Source organism: Xenopus laevis, chromosome 7S (assembly GCF_017654675.1).
Source record: "Xenopus laevis strain J_2021 chromosome 7S, Xenopus_laevis_v10.1, whole genome shotgun sequence".
Lineage (NCBI taxonomy): Eukaryota > Metazoa > Chordata > Amphibia > Anura > Pipidae > Xenopus > Xenopus laevis.
The window spans coordinates 105,160,789-105,180,796 of NC_054384.1; the positions used below are offsets into that span (position 1 = coordinate 105,160,789).

The window sequence follows — 20,008 nt, forward strand, 5'->3', positions numbered from 1 at the left end:
AAGTTGCTTTACATTTGATGGAATTTTAAGACTCCTTTAAAACTCAAGGATATTTCAATCCTTTACCAAACAGGGATTATCCAGGACAGATATACATGCAAGTTAGACCTATAAAACAACCAGTATTAAACGTGCAAGGACAATGGTGGGTCACATCATGGTTCAGGTGTATTGTAGCACAGACAAAAAGACAGACGCAAAGCTTTGGTTTTAAGATTTAATCCAAAGTACAGGTGCCAAAACAGTTTGCTTAAACCCATTGGAGCTGATACAGCCGGTAATTGTGACAAGCCATCATTAGAGTGGCACCTGCAGTGTAAATACAAGTTTCATTTCTAGAACAAACTTTTCAAAGAAATAAGAACACAAGCCCTTTGCTGTTAGAAAGCTCAGCTTTACCCAGTCTTACTGGATTTGCTGCATCTTGTTTGAAGTGCTTAGTAGGTTCAGACTGTGGGGACACTTGGCAAACCAGTTAACCAGTTTAACAGAAGCAGATTGTAAAAAAAGGGAGGAGGGGGGGGCTCATCTTACCTTTAGTGCTTGACTTAGATATCAAGAACTTAAAGAGTTGACCCAGCCCAAATAAATCTGTATCCTGCTTCCTGTTTTGCCAAAAAAAAAAAAAAAATGCAACCCATGTCTCAAATGGCTACCATTGTACTTCTGCTCTTAAGGTTGAATATTAGCCATTTTACTACCATTGGAAACCCGGATAACAGCTCTGTATATATATTAAGTGCACAGGTTATGGCCCTATACAATCCCAAAAATATTTACACTCTCACTATGAAACAAAAGACATGGTAAAATTCACTCATTTGGCAAGGTGGGTGGGCAATGTTGTGCCAGTGCAATCCTTTAGCCCTAGGGCTAAACAATTGCATCATAGTGAAGGTACTGTGAAGTCACAGCGAGGACCACATGAATGAGCCAATTCCGTTCTCGATCCGACAAAAAAAATCAAGCCCGATTGAGATCTGACCGATTTTTGGACAGATTATCAAATGGGGGAGGCTCATTGGAGGTCCCCATACACAGGCAGATAAAATGCAGAATTGATCTAAAGGACCTAAATCAGCAGCTTAAATCTGTCCGTGTATGCCCACCTTAACAGAAGCCAAGTTGGGCGTTTGTCAGTGCTTTAACACCCCACTCTAACATTCAGGGAGTGGCGGACCAGGACCCGCCCCCCTCTAGTTACGTTACTGCCTTCAGGGAAATAAGATATACCCCTGGTTAGCCTGCAGTTTAAATGGAATCCTGCCACAGATTCCAAATCTTCAGATTTTAGGAAAGCCGTTTACATTCGATAAGGAACATCTGTCAAGAGTTCCATTTAAGGTGGCCATACAAGGGCAGATTAAAGCTGCAGATATCGGTCCTTTAGACCAATTCGGCAGTTTATCTCTGACGGGTCCTCCAGATCGATATCAGGCCAAAAATCGGCCAGATATCGATCAGTCAAGTTTGATTTTTTGTACGATCCAGGAACGCATTGGCTAGTTGATGTGGTCCTGCGACCCGTCTGAGCCCATTCGTAGTATTGCCGAATGTTCGGATTCACTCAACGCTCAGCCGAATGGATCTTATAGTGTATGGCCACCTTAAACCCGGCAGTCAATCTATAAAAGTAACCATCATATTCAGAGGGAGGAATTGTAAGAGTTAACTGTTCTAGAACTTGACTTATCTATAAAAAGTTAGCAGGACAAAATCTGAAATTTAAAAAAATAAAATAAAAGGTTCAGGCATGTTGTGCATTTAACCCTCCAGTTTAAAAAGTGCTATTTCCCAGAAACAGAGGATGCTGGGATCAAAGTGACACCTGGAAGGTTCACAATATGGCATGCCTTCAACAAGCTCACTGACCACATGCCCAGATAGCTAAAACATGCAAGTACTTCATATAAAATAGTGATAAAACTATCTATTCCCTATCATGAGAAAGTGGCAATTTCCATTCCCTTACAGTAAAAAGATTTTGTGTGCGTATGGAACGCTGATCTGCATTTAAACATATGGCGAGGTCTCATGGTTTACGTCCATCGAGTGAAGAACTTTATAGACTTCATAGAACACCCTCTAGTGGTCAAAGTTTAAGTAGGATCTGCTGTTGTATAAATAACATATCTATTTTGTACACAAGTCCACTCAATTTATACATTTATACTTAACTGAAGGGAACCTTACTCATATGATATATTCCTGTCCTGACATTTTCATCAAATGAAGTGCAACATTTTAGAGGGTTCAAGTCACACTGAAGTGACTGATCAAGATCCATTTATGCTTCTTTAAAGGGAACACAATCCTAAGAAAGCTGTGCATAGGGGTAAGAGGATAAAAAAATAAAGTTAAAATAAAATTTAAAATTGTTCTAGTGCTATTTAGGTCAATCAGTTGCACAGCTGAGAGAAGCCCCTAGATAACAGTGTCACTGTATCACCATTATAAGAAAGACGAGATTCCACCACTGTGTGCCATTTTGGTTCTAGTACTGGCAGTCTTCTGAGCCATTTGTCTTGTATACAGTCTAAGTAGGAGGCATCTACAATCCAGGCATCTTGGGCCCATGTCCTTGGATGACATTCATACAACATTCACCAGAGACCCTGTGTTTGGGATGAGAGGTCCATTGCTAGGTATAGCAATACAGTCATCCACTATGAGGACACTACTCATGTTCTTTGAGGGTGTAGCCTTCTCCCCAGCTGTCTCGTCATCAGATGAGTTCTCAGAAACAGTCCCAGAGGAAGGTCCATCTGAGGAATAATCGGAAGTCTGCTCTGAATGCTTCCTCTTGTATTCTTTGACTGCCACCTCATTTTTGAAGGATGCTATTGTGAAGAAGTCAGTGTGCTCCCCAAACCTAAAGGAACATGATGGAAATAGAAAAAATTAAAGGCATGCTCAGAAAGGGATGGTGAGAACCCACCACAACTCAACTAACAACTTTTTACACACTCTACAACGTGTATACTTCTCACTGCTCTTACATTCCTTTGCTTTCTCCAACAGTTTTTTCTCAACCCCTCCACTCCCTCTTATATTTTTTGATCTCAATCAGATGGTGGCCATGCTTAAGTCCTAGACCTTCTAGCTAGTCAGTGTGGAAGGAAAGGTAGGCAAATGGTTTAAGCAGACTGGAGGACTCAACGGGAAACCTAGTATCTCCATGGCAGAACTCATCCTTTAACAAATATTTCGGATGGGATTTTTATACTCATACCATGAGCCAATCACGTTCATATATATTTAAAAAAAAAAAAAAAGGGAGGTTTGGTTGCATAAAACCATTGCCTGTAGATCCAAACAAGTTATTTTGTTACTTCAAAGCCAGGAAACTCACAGAAATTGCTCTGGATTGCTTACCTGCCACAGACTTCAAAAGGGTCAATCCAAATGGTCATCTCATCCCGTAGAGGAAGTCTTGAGTAGTCTAGGCCACTCATCGCACAGGCCAGAAGCAAGGACTCATCCACATACTGCCAGGGATTGATGCAGATACATCTGCTCAACACATAAAACAATGACATCTGAAGATTTTGCTATAGGGGCAGTTTTAGGGCCAGGAAAGATCATGGAAGCTCATGCAAAGCTAAACTTGTAAGATGAGCCAGTAATACTTCAGAGGTTTGGGGGTAATGTGTCTCAAAGTTCAATCAGCTGTAAATAATTGAACTGGACAAACCCATAGGAAAAATAATGGGAAGTTATAAAAATCATGGGTAGTGGCTGTTCGTACCTGTAAGCCTGTCCCTGGTCAGGTTTGTCTGGGTACCAGTGGCCTTGGTATTTCTTATTCAAGAGACGTGCCATGTTCTCTGCCAAAACCACCAGTTTTTCAGGCTTCACACACCTCTTTAAGCTCAGAATCTTCACAAGGAAGGTGACTGCTGCCTCTATTTCTTGATGCATCTTGGCATAGGTGAAATCTGGGTAGGTGAACGTGATAATCATCACCCAAGAACCAAACTTCAAATAAAACCCTGGAGCTACAGTCAAACCTTATTCACCATATTTTTAACATGTAGCTACTAGACATTTTATGGTGGTGGTATCTCACCACACTAATCAATGTTGTGAGCTTCTCTGAGGAATGGGAAGGCCAACATGGTGCACACCTACATATAACAGGGATATTGACTGTAATGGTGTTTGAATGGTAACCAAATGCATCAAACAAATATGCATCAAATAAAGTGTTGTTGTAATGCCCATTGTGAGCTCACAACATTGCATCAGTGACTTGAGGAGGGGCACATGGGACATAACTGTTACTTTTGAATCTGAGCTGAATGCAGAGGATCAATTTCAAACTCACTGAACAGTTATGTCCCATGTGGCCTAACAGACTAACTCAGAGTTAGAGAGCTGAAAGCTATTGGCTATTATGTTACACATCCAGTCACTTCAGCCTAGAAGATATATTAGAGCTCACTCTATTAAAATCACCAGACATCAGGTCTCTCTACATGCAGGATTTGTGCAAAAGGCAGTTATTTTGTTAGATTTTGTTTGTACTGGAATCAGTTATTTGAGTGAGCTCTAATTCATCTGCTGGGAAAGGAGCCCCCTATAAGATATATTGGATCTAACTGTCAATGAATATCTGACACCCAACTGCTGCATGAAGAGAGAATGAAGAGAAACAGATGCTGAGAGAGGAATAGTGACGATAAACTTGATTATTTCAGAAAAATGCATATTTTTGTATGAGGTATCTTATATTTAATTGTAATTTTCGCAATAGTTCCCCTTTAAGGTGGGCTGTGGAAGTCCCAATAACTACCTTGATCATTGCCCAACATTCTACCCAAAGCCTACAGGGTGCTATATCACTGAACATCTAGGGTGGGGTGGTTTTTTACATACCTAGTTAAGACTTAATCTGAATGCATGGGGCAGGTTGCACCTATCTCTGTAGACCATGCTTTTAAATGGTAAACGGCCATGCAGCTTTTATATGCATGTAATTGGGTTCTAGAGTTGTTGTCAGAGATTGACACATATATAAGGGATGTTGAAGGTATTAACCTAGTCTAGAGAGTATAGCCTTCTAGTATAAGAGATGCTGCAGAGATGAACAGACTCCTATCAGAAGGCACAGGTAAGACAGCAGTATAGTTCACAGTGTAGTGCATATCATTAAAATGTAAACACAACACAGTCCATAATACATGTTACATATAACCCTAAAAAAAAACATTCATAGAAAAAGATCTAATCCCTCTACAAGATAAGGCCCCACATATCCACTCACCAACAAAGGAAACACTAGAGAACTTGCTATACTAAATCCCCACTCCCACTGAGTCTAATATATAACCTTCAGCATGTGGGCGTGTCACACAGGTGAAAGCTTGATTGGGGCAAACAGATCATGTGGTTATTAAATGCCCCAGGTCAGGGTTTAGGGTTGCCAGGTTTTCCAGCCAAATTGGGCTACTCATTTAAAGGTGGGTTTTGAAAGTACAAACTAGCCAAGGTACGGATTTGGGCTACTTTATGGGTTTTTGGCTGGTTTGTACTTTGGAAACCAGCCAAAGTTTTTTCTTACCCTAAAATGCAGAGCTTGTGTCTCCCAATGCATGTTGGGTAATGTAGTTTTTGTTTAACAATTTGCCAACTGCCATGTTAATGTGTGACTACAATACCCAGCATGCAATGGGACTGACTCGTGTAGAAGTTAGGAGTTAACGGATTTTGGGCTCTGTACCCCAGACTCCTGTCACTCTTTTCTGTGACTTTCCTCAATTTCAGATATTTTTGGGGCAAAAATCTGCTTGCCACCTGTTGACCTGTTTTCCAATATGTATTGCTGTTGGCTGTGCAACATGCATCTGAACTGTATTAGTCACTGCACTATAAGAATTACTGGCATGGGAATGGCTTCTATCTTTCCCATAAGCACCCCGCTGGAATTTCTCCCTTACTGGTGAATTGTCTTCCAAAGCCCCTTTAGAACAGACACATAAAACCAAACTCCTACATGGAAAAAAAATATTCACATGCGTCATACCAATGGGCAGATTTATCAAGGGTTGAATTCTGAGTTTATAAACTCCCATGAACTCGAAATTCAACCAATTGAAAATAATTTTTTAAAAAAATAGAATTTTTCAAAGTCGGGTGAATACTATGGACCCAAAAACGTGAATCGAAGCAAAGGCTGCAAATAACTCCAAATTGATCCCAGGACGTCTTTCATAGGCTAAAACAGTAATTCAACAGGTTTCAGGTGACGAATAGTCGAATTAGAGTTCTTAAAGGGCCAGTGTATGATAAATCTCGAAAATTTAATTAAAATTTTTTAAAAAGCTTGACTTGAATTTTAACAATTCCCCAGTCGAATATACACAATTTTGGTCATAAAAAAACTTGAAAATTCTAAATTCGAATTTTCACTTCAACCCTTGATAAAACTGCCACCAAGTACAGCTGAATTTAATGCTAGAGAATTGTATGTAATTCTGGGGTAAGATGCCTTGTATGTAGTATAATAAATCTGGCAAAACTAGAATATTGTTGCATGGCTTGGCACTGGGATGTTTGAGAATCAGGGCAGGAACTATAGGAGGTAGGAAAAAATCACATGCCTAGAGCTCAATGTCTGTGAAGGTTTTCATTCATCCAGGTCATGGTATATCTAATAGAAGTAAATCTAGAGCAACTGGACTTGCTCAGTAATCAGCTTCATCAGTTCAATTGACTGCTGGGGCTCAATGGTGGCAGGTAAGTGGGTTACAGGGAGGTGGCCATTTTGGCATTGGGGTAGGTGAGTGAGGGTTGTCTGGAGAACAGGGAAGTGGAGCGAGAGAAGCATGAGCAAGTGAAACAAATATTTGCTCCAGGCACCAGTATATTATCTTTGCAAAGTTATGGAATCCATTATTTGGAAACTCATTATACAGAAAGATCTCAATTACAGAAAGGGCATCTCTCCAAAAAAAATATTTAGTTTTTTCTCTGTAATAATAAAACAGTAGCTTGTACTTGAACCCAACTAATATATAATTAATCCTTATTGGAAGCAAAACCAGCCTATTGGGTTTATTTAATGTTTACATGATTTTCTAGTAGACTTAAGGTGGCCATAGACACACAGATCCCATCGTACGAATCGTGGATTCGTACGATTTTCGGATCGTGTGTGGCGTGTGCCGACATCTTTCGTCCGGCGGAGATCGGTCGTTTGGTCGATCGGTCAGGTTTGATTTTGACCCGACCGATCCTGCCGGAGCCCATGGTACATCGTAATCGGATCGAACAATCAGATTGCCCCTGATATAGCCATGCTCGTTAATGGCATGTCGGGGAAAGATACACTCGTTCTTTGCGTCTATGGCCACCTTTAAAGGGCATGTAAAGTCAAAAAAATAAAATCCAATTTTTAATTTCTTTAATGAAAAAGAAACCTATATCTAATATACTTTGATTAAAAAATGTGTGCCGTTTTTATAAAGACTGTATGCAGTGAAATTCCCCCTTCATTTACTGTAGTAGATAGGAATTGACAGACGGTCCTAACTGCTCTGCAGGGAAACAATCATACTTATGAACAGCAGGGGGAGCCCCGCCTTACTTCCCAGCCATGCAGAACTCAAGCATCTTTGTTTGTTTCCCTGTAGAGAAGTCGGCGACTGTGTAGAGATTTGTATTGGATTTTATTTTTGCCTTTACATCCCCTTTACTGTTTCCAACTCCAGTTGCAGGGACAAAGATCATGGAGCCAGATTTAAACAGATAAACTGGGATTCTATTTCCAATGTTCAATGTATCCAATGTTTGTTTTTTTTTTAACTTGAAGAGGGGCCCAGGCCACCAATGTCTTTTTATAACTCGTGCCCACCAATGGCAGGACTATATTAGGTTAATCAGAACGTTCAGCCTTAGGACTGAATGATCGTATTACCTGAAAAATTAAACCTTCTCAATAAATATTGTGGCCAGATATCGGGAAGCCCCATTGGAAGCCCCGTTGGAAGCCCCCATACATGGGCAGATAAGCTGCCGAATTGGTCTAAAGGACTGATATCGGCAGCTTTAATCTACCCTTCAGACATGGAGCTGTGACAAAAGAAATAACTTACTGGCTCCCTCTGCTGACAATTAAATAGAATGCAGGTCCAAAGTCTCTATACATTGCTGGGATAATTTAATTAAGCGGCAAGAGGTTTGCACCACATCTACTAACCCATATAACTCACATGAACCTCTCTGATTGTCAGGTTGAACCCTGCAGCTACTTTACTCCTCGTATGCCATGTTCCAACATCTTGTACTAAGAATACCACTATTATGATACCATCTGTTAGTGAGCAAATGTGTCAGTAACCAGTTAGGATTGCAGTCATTGTTCTACCTGCATTTGCCTGATATAAACTAATCCCTGATTGGTTGCTATGGGTCACTGCCCGAGTGCAAATCTGCCCTGTGCTTCTATATAATCCCCCATTTTAATCTACTGGTGACATATGTATCCAGTGGTAGAAAAGTCTTCTTCATAATGGGACTACAAATCTCTTCGGGAAGAAAGCGCTGTATTGGATTTGGTGCATGGACTGTTGGAACTGCACCTGCGCATGAACCAAAAGTGCCAGAAATTGCCAAAGGGAACGAAGAGAACCCAAACAATACAGAAGAGCTGGAGCCAATTTTAACTGAAAAGGAAAAAACATAATTATTCAACATCTGGGTCAGGTGGCAACTCTGTTGGAGATGAGGGTACCATGCATGTGTAAAGTGGTGGTTCCATTTTTATAAGCATTTACTGTATGAATTATACAGGTATGGGTTCTGTTATTTAGAATGTATGGGACGTGGTTTTTCCAGAGAAAGGATCTTTCTGTAATGTGAAGCATCATGCCTAAAGTTACAGAATGTCCTATTCTTAGATTTTTTTTAATTGCTCTTCATTTTTTATAGTATTTGAATTATTTTGCCTTCTTCCCATTCAGCTTTCAAACGGGGGTCACTGACCCTGGCAGACAAAAAACTATTGCTTTGTGAGGCTACAGTTTGGATTTTGCTGCAGGTGCTGCCTGTTATAAATCATATTACGTATTCTCTACATGGGCATAGATAGAACTGAACTTTTCCCCCAAAGACTTAAAGGATAAGTAAGTCTTGTATTTTAAAATCCTCAAAGAGGTGTCTACTGGGCATGCTGTCTGTCTCTGCTCCAATGAAAATCAATCAGGCATGCACAGGGGACACCTTTTTGTGGCCTTCATAGCTGGAGAGAGAAGGTGAGCTCTGAAAGGAAAAGGGGTGGAGCTTCATGATAGACAATGAAGTAACTAAAAGAGCTGCAGTTGAGCTGGTTGTAATAGTGAAATTAAATGAAATTGAGTGCAGGGAGAGAGGTATCTTGTTCTGAGGGATGTTCAGCTTAATTTTAAAGATAAAAAAAGAAAAAGGTTTGCCTATTCTGTAAGGGGTCATTTACAATGTTGAAGTAGGGTAGCCACCATTCTGTGGCCCACGATCTGGGCAGGGCCATGTCATCAGAGGGGGGGTGGGCCGGTGACATGGCGGGGGGGAATGACATCACAGGGGCGGGGTTATTACACGGTGATCAGCAATTGGCAGATCGCAATGTCAATCAAGGGAGATCCTGCCCAGGCAGACTGTCTTGACCCAGTCAGCAGGGCCGGAACTAGGGGTAGGCAGAGTAGGCACATGCCTAGGGTGCAAAGCTGGGGGGGCGCCAGGCACGTACCTGCTCTGTTGCCTACCCCATTGTCCAGTCCTGTCTCTCCCCGACTGCCGTGGATATTTTTCCATAATTGCACTTCTGCGCATGCAACAAAGCAATCACTCAGCCGGCGCTGTGGCCGGCCAGGTTGCCTAGGGCGCCTGGCTGGGTTGGCCTGTCGCTGCCGGGCAGCCCTTCTGAAAACCGGGCTGTCCGGGTCAAATCCAGACAGGTGGCAACTCTATGTGGAAAGCAGAGTGCAAAGGGCAAAAAACTGCTTCAATACAAATTGTTTTGCACTTTGCACCCTGTCTTTCAGGATTGTTGAATTATCACAAGCCAAAATAGGGCACAGAGACCTGCAGTTGCCCCAATGAATACCGTTACCTGCATTTAGCATGTAGGGACCCACCATTCTGACGTTGCAAAGTAGGGAATGGCTGCAGACACAGGGTGCAATGGGGCCCTGTATTTACCAACAGGCTGTAAGGACAGAGTTGGCCTCTGCCTCCCAACACTGCAATCTACACCTCAGGATGGATTTTATTCTCCACAACGAGGTGCAGAACACAACTAGATGCCAGATAGAAGAGGGCTGCCTTGTGCCCACTAACGATCCACTCTACACCTTATATCTCCAATGCAGTGCTAGGTGCAGAGTTGTGATGTGTGGGCCGGCCCGATACCCACGGGACCCGCGGGATGGGTGGGTTCAGGCCGACCTCGCACCCCCATTTGCTGGTGGTGGGTCTGGGTTGAGCTCTTCTTCCTGCTTTCCCCGCCACCTTGCACTGCCGGCTTCCTCCGACTTCCTTTTTATAGACGTGAGCCTGCTCGCTCCGCCCTTTTGTGACGTCATCGGCAAAGTGTGTTGGGCGCGGGTCTATAAAAGGAACCCGGAAGTCAGGAGCGGGCAGCTGCACGCTGAGGGATGGCGGGTTAGGGTTGGGTGCGGGTCATTTTTATCCGACCAGCACATCCAGTGCAGAGTCCAGTCACATAACTGCAATAATAATTTTTGAATGAGCTCTAAGGGTCATGCTTTAGCTCTGCTTAGTACTTTAGCACTTGTCCCCAGGGTCATAGTATCTGTGTTGGTCAGTGCCATCTTCTATTCATGCAACACTCAAGCCACAGATGCATTGGTAGGGTCAGTGACCCAATGTTTTCCTCTTAGCATCTTGCGAAAGCTCTCTATACAACCTTTTTCCTGTATATTGTCCTAATTTTTTAAAAAGTACCTTCAAGAGCTCTTTTATCGATCAGCAGCCACTGCTTGGGCACCATTATATTATACAGTTTGACCGTTAGTGACAGTCCAGTCCCTAATTTGTGAACAGGCCTCCCCTATACTTTGGCACTCTATTGTAAAATATAAGGATATTTTAAGTTCCATGACCATATAAAAGCACAAGACTGAAGGCCAAGTGTTTTTATTCAGGTCATGGAACTCCGAGGTTACTTCTAATATCCTCATATTTCCCAACAAGTAGTACTTTATATAATTCACAAGTTTTAGTGAGTCATATGACATCACTACTCACCGTTTATATAGTGAATAAAGTACCCCCTTTTGTAAAATATAGGGATATTATAAGTTACCGAGGAGTTTCATGACCATATAAAAACACGAGGCCGAAGGCCGAGTGTTTTTATACAGGTCATGGAACTCCGAGGTAACTTCTAATATCCTCATATTTTACAACTGGGCGGTACTCTTATTTATTATAATACACAAATTTTAGTGAGTCATGTGACAGAAATGACATCAGGAACTCACCGTTTATAACTGATGACATCACTACTCACCGTTTATAAGGATATAATTTACAGGATATTCATGGCTTTTGTGTATTATAAGGATATAATTTACAAGATATTCATGGCTTTTGTGTATTATATATATATTATATATACAAGGAGGCCACCAACTGCATTATTACAGACTCACCATCAATCACTGTAAATATTGCTGGGTGACCTTGTTAACTGAGGTGTGCGGTGTTAGCGAATGTGTAACTAAAGACTGAGTTTCCTCTTGAATTTCATTGCCCAAAATAACCTTTTTCTCTCAACACCCAAACTGGCAGCATCAGGGAAAGCACCACTAGGCTTTCTGCTTTGCTTCTCGGATAAGAATTCGCTATAGAGAAAGCAGTATTATGGCAAACAGCTTTATATTAAAAAGGTTTTATTTCTGGTAAATACTTGTCAAGACCAAAAGTTTTCTTTTGGCAAACAGTGAAAAGTCAATGGTGCGAGCAAGCGTTTAGGCGTCGCTTACGGTATTGCCAATCGCCGGAACGCAAACTCGCAGGGTCTGTCATTAAAGGCTGCTTACCCTAACCACAGAGAATAAATATTTTCCATTGTACTTAATCCTCTACTTAAGGACTCTCATACGAATTCTTTAATAGACGGAGTTATGGAAAATCTGAGAACAAAGCAAACATACGGTCATGGAATCTTTACTAAGCAGGGTTCAATTGACCAGCCAGGGTTTATACCATTCCTTAAGCTTTTCATCTTCTATGATGTCTACTAACAAGCCGGGCGGTGAGCTCATAAAGAGAATGCCAGTTCTTTATTCGGAATTCGCAATGCTGCTGGGGGCAGAAATGGTTGATGGTATTGGGGAGTGGGCTGGTGGAGCACCAGGCCAAGTGATGGCTCAGTTCTGGTGCAAATTGATGAGAATGACACTTAGTTCATACTGGAATGGTGGAGCAACAGGGACTTCCAAGCTGAGCACCCAAGTTTTATTCCTTCAAAGGGACCCCCTCATAAATACTATCTGAATTTCCATTAAGTATAATGTTAGAAACCACATTAGTCTAGCTCTGGTTCACAGAAATTATTTACCGACCCCCTTAGGCTCACAGAGTCCATTCAAGCCCACTCTTATCTGGCCCAATGTGAAGTGATGGATTCTGGAATTTGAATTCTGGAATTTGAACTTCCTGCTTTCCAGAGATTCATAGGGGCAGATTCACTAAAGGATGAAGTGGCTAACGCTAGCGACTTTTCGCTATTCACAGGCGCAGGCGCCAATTCGCTATTGAACGGGACTGTTGCTAGCTTTCATTTACACTCTATCACCAGAAGACTTTTCGCTCGGTGAACGATTGTTACTCCGCAAATTCACTGAATTGCGGATTTTACGGAACGTTGGCTCTTTCGCCAGATTTGACTTCGCCACCTCAGACCAGGCGAACTGCTAAAAAGCAGCTGGATCTTCCTCAATCTTCTGTCACTTACATCATATCCTGTGTGCCGAAAATGCATTAAAGTTCCAAAAATGCTGGTAACTTTTCCTTTTTTTAAGCGGGATTGGCTGCAAAAGTCCTAACTTTGACTTTTTTGGGTAACCGGTTTTCTCCACACATCTTATAACATATGGAAATTTTACAGTGGGCTCATGTGTAGGGCATTATATTAACTCTCTTGTCTTTATTACGGTTCCCTGGACATTTGTTATAAAAAGTGGTAACTTCAAGCATTTGCACCAACATTTACAATAAAGACATCCATACAACTTTAAATTACCCGCCCTACGCAAATTGACCTACGCGAAAGATCACACACAAATGAAGGCTAGCACAACTTCTCTATGAAATGCACGCACTGCCGAAGTAACGCTAGCGTAAAGTCGCCATCGTTCGGCGCTCCAGGGTGCAACTTAGCATTTTAGTGAATTAGCGTAGTGGCAGTGAATTTGCGCCTGGTGAAGTGGTGAGATGTCTGCGAATTGGTCGCTGGTGACAATTCACCCTTTAGTGAATCTGCCCTATGGCTTCATGTCCTAAAAACCATTACTTCACAATGGGAAAAGGTGAGGGAGGGGGTGAATAGTTCTGTGAGCTTGAAGGTGTTTGAGAAATGGTTCTTACAAGTCAGAAGCAGACTATCTATGAGATCAAACATTAATGGGGTAAATTGCAATACAATTTAAAGGCAATAAATAACTAAATCTGTTTCATGGGAAGCTTTGATGGACCAGTGGGATTTATGTAACCACATGGAAAAAAACTTGTCTTGAATCATTAAAATGGTTTGATTGACTATTTCTCATTAACAAGGACATGGCAGTTAGAACTGGGGAGGGGAGGGAGGTCTATAATGTAATGGAGGACCCAGGATGCAACATGTTGATCTTTAAACCCCTAATTTTATATTTCAAGAGCCACAAGAAAAACATTTTGGATGAAGAGGCTCATCATGTGTATGCACAAGGTATTCCATGAAAATGTCACAGGAGAAACAAGATTTCCTTTCCAGAATTCTTTCTGCATTTCAGGAGCAAACAGTAGTTATTAACCCTACCCGTAGGCACCCGAACTAAACACGATTCTAGGATACTCGGGATCAATAGGATAAATAATCTGGTTGGTCACTGTTATTTTTCCTATAGACCGATTTTAGTGCAATCCAACCAACCAATCCATCAAATTATCGTGAAGTTATTGGGAATTGAACGATCCTGCATCTAATGATTTTTCATCCAACATCGGTCAGAAAATTGATCTGCCAGGTTAGAAAATTTTCATCGGTCACAGTGAAATCTATCCAATTGTTTGCAGGGCCAAGTAGGCAGCTACCCTTAGTTTTCTTGGCTTCAACTAGACAACATCGCTTGAAATGGTCTTTTTAGTTGATGATCGTACATTTAAATGATTGTTTCAAGATAACCTTGGTCTAACGATAACAAAAAAGATCTTTTAAAAATCTTTAGATCTATGGCCAGCTTTAAGGTGGCCATGGACGCAATGATAATATCGTATGAAACAATTTTCGTACAATATTCAGTGCGTATATGGTGGAAACAAGCCGACTGATATCGGCAGAAAGACTTCGATATTGGTCGCCTCATCAATCGGGCTGGACGGAAAATTCTTTTGAAGGCACCCAAACATCGGCCCATTGTTAGCGTTGAATAGTCGGATACAGGTAGAATCCTATTGTTTCTCTCTGTATATCTGACGATTCAGCTCTACACCTGTGTCCTTTTCCAGGAAAGATCGTAATAGTTACGTTTATGGCCACCTTAAGGAATGGATTACATACAGTATAGTTAAACAGCTAAAAATAGAATCATTTTGCCCAATGTTTTTCTTGAGACAGAAAAGTCAAAGTCTGTTCCAACTCAATCAGTATGTGTCTGAGTGCTAATTTCATTAGTGTGTAGGTGCTTTTTATCTGCATAAAAATGTCTACCATTATTGAGCCGTGGGTCTGGGTTGTCCCGCAGGAATCCTGATAGCCACGTCACGGAGCATTAAGCTGGGTCTCTGGGTCATTAGCGTCTCCAATAAAGAAACGGTTATAAAGGGCATCATTTACCCAACTGTCTTTGAATTATTAGGAGAATAATTATAAATGGATGGACCCGTGCCTTGATATACATCTGAGGATGACACATTATCTTGCGAATACAAAGGGACAGTTTAACCTGAACAAAGAGTTTGCTTCTTGAGGAAGATGGTAAATATTTCTGCTCTGTTTCTTTCCAAAAGCACAAGCGCTCTCCGTCAAGCCTATCAACCCCAAATTGGTATCACTGGTATCTTTTAGAATACTATCTTTAAATTCTAGGATGTACCAAATCAAGGATTGGGTTCGGGATTCTGCCTTTTTCAGCAGGATTCTGATTCGGTTGAATCCTTGTGCCTGGCGGAAATGAATCCTAATTTGAATATGCAAATTAGGGGCAGGGCAGGAAATCACGTACATTTTTTTCCACTTTTTCCTTAATATGCAAATTAGCATTCGGTTCAGTATTCAGCCAAATCTTTCACAAAGGATTTGGCTGAATCCAATAGTGGATTTAGTGCATTAAATTCAATGCTCTGAGCAGGACAGTCAATCATTAGGTTTCATTCTGCATGCAAGCATTGAAAATTTAGTTCATTAATCCAACACTGTCCACCTTGCTGAGACTTTAGCACCCTTACAATAGATACCTGCACTGTTCTATTTTTGTTACACCATGACTTAGGTTAGACTTAGAGTCTTATTAAAGTGCAGTTGGAAGCAGGGAGAAGAGAGAGCTCCTAAAATTAGAAGGCATTTAAATGAATCCTTAAAGTCAGCTATTATTTTATCATTTAACAGTGAAAAAATGGTAAATACAGTAGAAGTCACCTATGTACTTCCCTCTGCCTGCTCTCTTGATTAAGCATTGTCTTTTACACAGGACACACTCATTCATAGGGCAAACCAAAGTCTTCTCCCTCGAAAAAGAGTGCAGAGGCCTGTGCTAGACTGTTTCAACCTCCTATTAACTAGTCTCCCATGCTGAAATAATTTGATATTCGGGCTGCACATCTATGGCCCACAAGTCCCATCCTATTATTATTGCAATTCCCTTAAGGTAAGGTCACACCTGGAGAATTTGGGGAGATTTAGTCGCACGGCAACTAATTGCCTCTTCTTTGGGCGACTAATCTCCCTGACCAGCTTCCCCCTGTCTTCCGCCTGCTATAATGAAGGTCGCCCAATGTTGCCTCACGAGGAAACGATTTCGAAAAACGACACGCTTTTTCATTATAGCAGGAAGAAGACAGGGTGAAGCTGTTCGGAGATAGTCGCCCCAAAGAAGAGCGATTAGTCGCCGGACGATTAATCTCCCATATCTCCAGGTGTTGACCTACCCTAAGAGAATGAAATTTTTGGCACAGCAGACAAATAAAGGGTACCTTGGAAAAAATAGAGAAAAAATAAACAAAATTTAAAATCAAAGACTGTATATAAGAAAGTGAAATGGAGAATTAAATCGGTTACTGGTAAAAAGAAAAGAAAGGAGGTGAAGAAATTTGAAGCATGCGGAGATAAGGAAGAGAAAATCACAATGTGAGATATAGGAAAAAAGGAGAAAAAAAAACAGGACACAGTTAAGAGAATGGAAAAATGGTGGCAAGTAGTAGAGACATAAGAAGCATAAGAAAAAAATTTAAAGCAACGAAAAGAAAAAAGAACGCAACGCAGAAGAAATGTTATATAGAATCTGTTATTTGGAAATCCGTTATTCAAAAATGCTCTGAATTACGTGTCTCCCTTAGACATATTTTATCCAAATTTTTAAAAAGATTCCTCTTTTTCTGTGTAATAATAAAACAGTCGTTGTACTTGATCCCAACTAAGATATAATTAATCCTTATTGCGAGCAAAACCAGCCTCCTATTGGGTTTATTTAATGTTTACATGATTTTCTAGTTCTAAGGCACAAAGATCCAAATTTACGGAAAGATCTTTTATCCGGAAACCCCAGGTCACCGAACATTCTGTATAACAGTCCCATTCCTGTATTGAAGGGACTTCTTTGCAGTACATTAGCAACAGCAACGAACACCATCCTCGCCACTTATTTATATTTAAATACATATAAAATAGATACATGTACATATAGAATAACACCTCCTGTTGCAATGTGTCAGATGTGAATCTCTGTATCCGAGAAGCTGGCAGTGCTATATACATCAATAAAATTGAATAACAGACAAAAAAGTTTTTTGTTTTTTCACTTATTAGACAAAATGTACAACAAACAGGCATTTGCAATGAATCCAAACCGTCTTTTTGTTTTATTTGGTCCTATTTGGTTCCATTGGACAGATGTACTGTTCTCCATGTCACTGAACTGGCAATCACCAGCGGGATGATCACATAGACCCAAGACCTTACATTTTTCATTCTTTCCATTTTGCAGACAAAAAATTGAGCGCACATTCCATCAATGTAAGATTGTCACTGCTTCGTAAATGTGTCGGAGAGACATGGACCGTAAAGTATAACATAGAAACTATGGGATACATGGTGCCGTAAGAGGATAGGAATATATTGACGTTTCCTCTGGAAGGCAATGGCCTGACGACTTACAGTATTGCTTCAACAACATACAATCTTTAGAGTAGTTATAAAAACATTTGTGTTCAGAGGATAACTGCATCTTTGGTCACAAATATCCATAATGGAATGACATTTAATGGCAAAGCATAGATGTATATCTCATCTACGACGGAACAGAACCAAAAACAGAAAAGAAGAGACACGAGACAGACAATGGCGAAACATGGATCCAACCATAATATTTTAGAGGGTTAATTACTAAACTCCGTGAAAGCAAAAAAATCACGAAAAAACTTCATGATTTTTTAAATAAATCGGACTTTTAAAAAATAACCACAAATTTTTCTGAATTATATTAACACCCCGACGATGGAAAAGTCAGAAATCTGAGAATTCGAATCTCAGACCTGTCGAGTTTGCAGTATACAGTCAATGGAGAAGTCCAAAATTTTTTTGGTGTATGTGCTGGGTTACTCGTGCCAAGACGCCCAAAGTTTATCGGAAGTATTTTAGGTGAAAAATCAAAAAGAAACCGGAAATTGGGATGAAGAAATCTGAACAAATACATTAAATTGGACGATTTGTCTCACGCATAAGCAATCAATCGGAGAAATATTAATAATAAGAATAGTGTAAAAAACCTGTTTTCGACATTGATAAAATAACCTCATTAGAGTAGGTATCAGAGATCCTTCTTCGGACTACACCCTTTATTGCAGATAATGCAGATCACCACCTTTATCTCCCATGATGCCACATTCAAAGTGTAAAAAAAAAAGGTGGGGCAGCACACAGCCAAGCATGAACAAGTTCCTGGAGGTGCCAAATAACGACTGTCGATCTGCGCCATTTGGTTGCCCCTATATGGCTGACAGCCATAGGAGACTCTTGGCATACAAGTTTGTCTTATGGTACTCGCATACAAAAACTTGGCTCAAAACCAGGAATTCGAAAATAATAACACCTGCTTGAGGCCACTGGAGACGCGAACATCCAAGGGTTGGATGAGTAACGTTATGCTACCAGAACCAACTTGGTTGGGGACCACTGAGATAAACGTGTGGCGGAGTAACATTTATTACATAGCAAAGTTATCATTCAGGAAGGTAGTAGACCCTGATCACATTATTATATATCCCAGCTTGCAAGAGACTGTACATCTAACTAAAGGGGTGCTGAAACAATACACTGTGGATTATTTAGCAGAATATTGGATGACGATTAGTCATCAATCACTACTGTGCAGCGAAATGGCCAACAGAGAACTCTTTACTCTTTAATGATTTGAAGACCTTATCCAAACTGCTTTGGGATGAATAATCATTCAGAAATTCTGCAGTAAGATGGATCCCCATACTATTAGCAGCTTTGAGCTATTGATGAGGGGTAAAGGTTCTGTGCAGTGGCGTTCAGCTCCTCAAGAACCTCACCTGTGACATAGGTCTTGCGTCACAGGTAAGCGGTTTCAGGCGACAGAATACATCACGACCATATCTTGATGATCTTCATGATGAGCAGATCACTCAGCGAATTCACTTACCTTGTATATTCCTGGGTCACCTGCGATAGAGAGAAAGAGCATAACAGCCAATATACAGTACATAAACCATGTATGAAACTACCACTGCTATGCCTTGGGCCCTAAACAATTTATTTGGTTTAACTAAGGATCCTGCCTGAATGATCCTAGGCGCCGTATTTTATCCAAAGGCTGAATACTAATCTGCACATATTTTAATTCAAAAAAGTCAGAGCAAACCATAATCCATGATGCGACACTTAACTGTTATTATCATAACTAAGCACGAATTTAATCGGATATGGGGCCTAATCTCTCTTTCTGAATAACGCTAAATTTCTTAAGAATTTTTAGATTTCTGGATCTAATTCCAGGACAGACCACTTAAGAAACTTCCAAACATAATAGGGACCTCTCCCATTGACTATACAATATAACAACAATGGTAGTTCTGAGATGTGTGAGGAAGGAATTTCTCCGCGGATTCTGACTTATTTCCATCTGTCGCGTATAATAAAGCGCTTGAAAATGTGAATTTTTTGATCCACTAGAAAATTCGGCACTTTTCATACTTACAAAAACAACCTGAATGTTGTACCAAGTAATTTTGCATGGCAGACTTACCCCAGATGCTGGCATCAGATATGTCAATTGCTGGCCATATATGGATACCGTTCTGTATTTGGCTTTGGTGCCGTAATTGCTTGGACTTTTGTCAAAACTTTTTAAATATGGACGATTGCTTAGGCTAAATAGCATATCGTTCTACAGGGAGTTATTCAAGTGTATTTCAGGAGGATTTAGCTGGCAATTTCAACAAAATATAACTTCTGAATTTTTTACACCATTATAACCCCACGACAGAGGCAACAGAAACATCAGTGCAGAATTCTCTTGACACATCTGAGAATCTGATGGGAAAAGAACCCTAAGCGAGCGGG

The 20,008-nt window shown here is 40.7% G+C and overlaps 1 protein-coding gene across 1 annotated transcript; it reads right to left on the reverse strand.

Moving 5' to 3' along the window:
• Positions 1–203: 203 nt before the first annotated feature.
• On the reverse strand, positions 204–5,324 carry btg3.S (BTG family member 3 S homeolog). Its single transcript, XM_018241822.2, has 4 exons — positions 5,267–5,324; positions 3,749–3,938; positions 3,376–3,513; positions 204–2,872 (listed from the first exon to the last, which is right to left on the reverse strand). Exons 2-4 carry the CDS (start codon positions 3,919–3,921, stop codon positions 2,593–2,595), a joined length of 591 nt encoding a protein of 196 aa, XP_018097311.1. The 5' UTR covers positions 3,922–3,938; positions 5,267–5,324; the 3' UTR covers positions 204–2,592.
• Between the last annotated feature and the right edge of the window lie 14,684 nt (positions 5,325–20,008).